The sequence below is a fragment of the Tigriopus californicus genome, chromosome 1 (assembly GCF_007210705.1).
Source record: "Tigriopus californicus strain San Diego chromosome 1, Tcal_SD_v2.1, whole genome shotgun sequence".
NCBI classification, from domain to species: Eukaryota; Metazoa; Arthropoda; class Copepoda; order Harpacticoida; family Harpacticidae; genus Tigriopus; species Tigriopus californicus.
In genome coordinates, this window is record NC_081440.1 from 8,885,555 (window position 1) to 8,888,436 (window position 2,882).

The following is a 2,882-nucleotide window of genomic DNA, read 5'->3' on the forward strand; positions in this document are numbered from 1 at the left end:
AACGCATCAAAATTTGAAGCCAGCGCTGTTAGTGCTACAGCCTTTTGATTTCTCTAGGACAAGCTGTCGTATCGTATCGACAACAGCTGTGATTGTTGTGGAAGATTAGTCTCTGATGATCGGCTATAACCATACGTTGGAAGAGCTTTACCCAGTTTCAATCAGACACGATGGTAGAACTTACCATTCTCTTGGAGGTGCTGAAATGAATTTGTTTTGGTATTTTTTCCTTCATTTTCATAAGCCCTCAAGTAACCAAATTATTTTGAAGAATGAAGGAATAGCTTAAATTCATTTTAAAATTTGAAGGCTTTCGGCTTTTTGTCAAATGACTCCCAATATATTCTGAACATTTTTTACCACAAAAAGACTCAAAAGACTCGGGACTGATTCTAGGGCTGGTTGCCGTCTCTCCTCAGTTTGTCATGCTCCGAGTTGTCTATGTTGATATCATCTACAATTTATTTCATTGTTTTCAAAATTGAGATATCCTTTGCTTCCAGTATGAAGTCGTTAAAACCATTGTAATCCCTCGTCATTTGGCTTCTCGCAAATGGCGTATAGTCCAGCAGTTGTCGATGAACATGCCACGGTTCCCCAAAATCCAGTTTTACTTTCGGTCTCACCAGCAAACATAAAGGCACAATCTTCCTTGCTGGTTGTTGGGCTGCCAGGGGCCCAATGTTGAAAATGAGCTGTAGAGTAATCGCTATCTAAGCAAAATGAAAAAAAAGTCAGCAGAAGTCTCACAGCTTTTAGAAATGCCACAACGTACTTTCCCATTCCCAAATTCCCTTATATTGCTTATCTGTTAAGCCAATGGAGTATTTCACCGAGGTAGACGGGGTGTAGTCTAATGTTGGAAAGACGGGGAGAGATAAAGGCATGGAAAATTTGTATTATTTATTAAAGAATTACTTACGCTCCATGACATACTTTGCCAAACAATCGTTTTCAAATTGGTCATCAACAACCACAAGCCTGAATGAAATGAAATGATAATTATATGCAATAAAAAATTGGAATAAACTTCGACAACTGGAAACATTTGGATCCAAGATTTTTTCGTTATCTCTTTTCTTCCAACTTTTTTGACCCCTTGTAATATTGCTCAATCCCTCAACTAAATCCCAGACAACTACGCACTGTAAACTCTTTTTTTGTTTGGGTTGCTAGGGTCGGAGGGTTGACCCCCTCGCCCGGCTAGCGAAGCCAGCCATCAATCACATCGTCCATTTCCAAATTCCGTTAGGCAGATTCATGTCCGGTATCAGTTTTTGGTTCTCCGTCTGTGGGTGTGGTTAGCGTCTAAAAGTTTCCTTTGGAGAAAGGTCGGGGAGGAGATTTGAACCAGGGACCTCTCTCACTCTAGGAAACTGAGCAGCCAATACACCAAATCTCCTCCCTGAAAGGGATACTTCTGGCACCGGAGTTTGAACCCTCGACACCTAGGGAGAGGACTCTTGCCTTGTTCAAGCTGCCTCTTAGTTCGCTCGGCTACACCAGTTCCTGGGACCTGTTTTTTAATTATTATTTATTTCACCTCTAGAAGTTGAATACTTTTTTGAATAGTCTCTTTGCCAATTTATCTATTTGCGCGTCAATTTTTTTTGGAAGCCTTTATGAGGACTGTAGGATTAAAAAACTAAGAAAAACATGAGAAGTATGGTAGGGAACAAAGCAAAACCTATTTCAAAGCAGGGATAGCTTCAGGGATCCATATGCAAAGCGATTACTAACCTGGAAGTACCAAAGTCTTCGGCCAAGCAACTGATTTTATTGGATTCCCAGGTACCGAGGGGCATGAACCAATAAGTAGAGTTTAAAACACAACCACTCACGTCTTGGCTAATGTCAACGAAATTCGCCGCCTCTAATTTGGTGGTGAAGAAGATCAGAAGGCTCAAACCAAAAACTGAAATTGTTTTATACCTGTGATTAGTAGAAAGTGCAAAAAAGCAACAATCACAAAGCTGTTACAAAACTTCTTCTTCTTGAGAAAACAACTTAGGCGCAAACTATCTCTCAAATTGTCTAAAAGCCCAATTCATTAGATCGTCAGTGATTCAAATCTAGTGCTTGCATTAGCTCCGATATTAAAACTCACCTAAAATATTAAGCCTCATGTTTAAAGGTCGAAGATGGACTGGCTGGATGAAGAATTACACCTCGATTACAAGACTAAAGTAAATGAATGATCCTGCGATAGTATAAAGAAGATAATATAATCCCTAGGATCTATGCAAATATGAATTTTCTTCTTATCAAGAGTGTACATAAGTGTACTCCAATCATCTTTATAGGCATCCTTCCAAGAGACATTTTGCCAGTCAATTTGACAAAGTTTCAACTTAACAGAACTGAAAACTATGTTGCGAAAGTACCAGATCTGAAGCGGGTTTTTAGAAAATCATTTTTCGAGTCTTCGGGTCAAATTGACTGGAACTGAAACTTAACTGGCTGATAAGTGCTGACGTTGTAATTGTCAGTTAAAAAATCCGAAACATACATATTGTTCCAATCCTTAAAGGGAGAGAAAAGTCGCTCCCCAGCAACTAAAAGACGATTTTTCTCAGTAACTATAGGCCGATTTTTCTCACTTCGACTGACTATTGCGAAGGTGTTTTTGAGAAGATCATGAAGCTCAAACTTTTAGAGTTTCTTGTAATCCATGAACTCCTTCCTCCTGGTCAGCACGGGTCCCCAACACATTTTAGCCCGTTTACCGAACTGACTGAGCGTATAGAGCAGATCATTGAGGGACTAGAGAGTCATGAGTAGGGACGGGCAAAAAGTCAAAGCATTTTAGAAACAAAAAGGTGGACAAAATCAGCCTGAAAGTGCAAAAAAATCTGAAAGTGCAAAAACGGTGCAAATAAAAT

General features: G+C 39.6%; 1 protein-coding gene across 1 annotated transcript; it reads right to left on the minus strand.

Moving 5' to 3' along the window:
- Positions 1-435: 435 nt before the first annotated feature.
- On the minus strand, positions 436-2,236 carry LOC131876887 (hepatic lectin-like). The gene is made up of 5 exons (XM_059222425.1): positions 2,108-2,236; positions 1,741-1,915; positions 923-981; positions 776-853; positions 436-713 (listed from the first exon to the last, which is right to left on the minus strand). The coding sequence occupies exons 1-5, from the start codon at positions 2,124-2,126 to the stop codon at positions 514-516; spliced, it is 531 nt and encodes a 176-aa protein (XP_059078408.1). The 5' UTR covers positions 2,127-2,236; the 3' UTR covers positions 436-513.
- Between the last annotated feature and the right edge of the window lie 646 nt (positions 2,237-2,882).

What these genes read in the sequence shown, in the direction of transcription:
- LOC131876887 (XM_059222425.1), bottom strand. An exon ending in GAAGACTTTGGTACTTCCAG is followed by an intron (nt 982 to 1,740) that starts GTTAGTAATCGC and finishes CATTTCATTCAG; the next exon opens with GCTTGTGGTTGTTGATGACC. An exon ending in GGCAAAGTATGTCATGGAGC is followed by an intron (nt 854 to 922) that starts GTAAGTAATTCT and finishes TTCCAACATTAG; the next exon opens with ACTACACCCCGTCTACCTCG.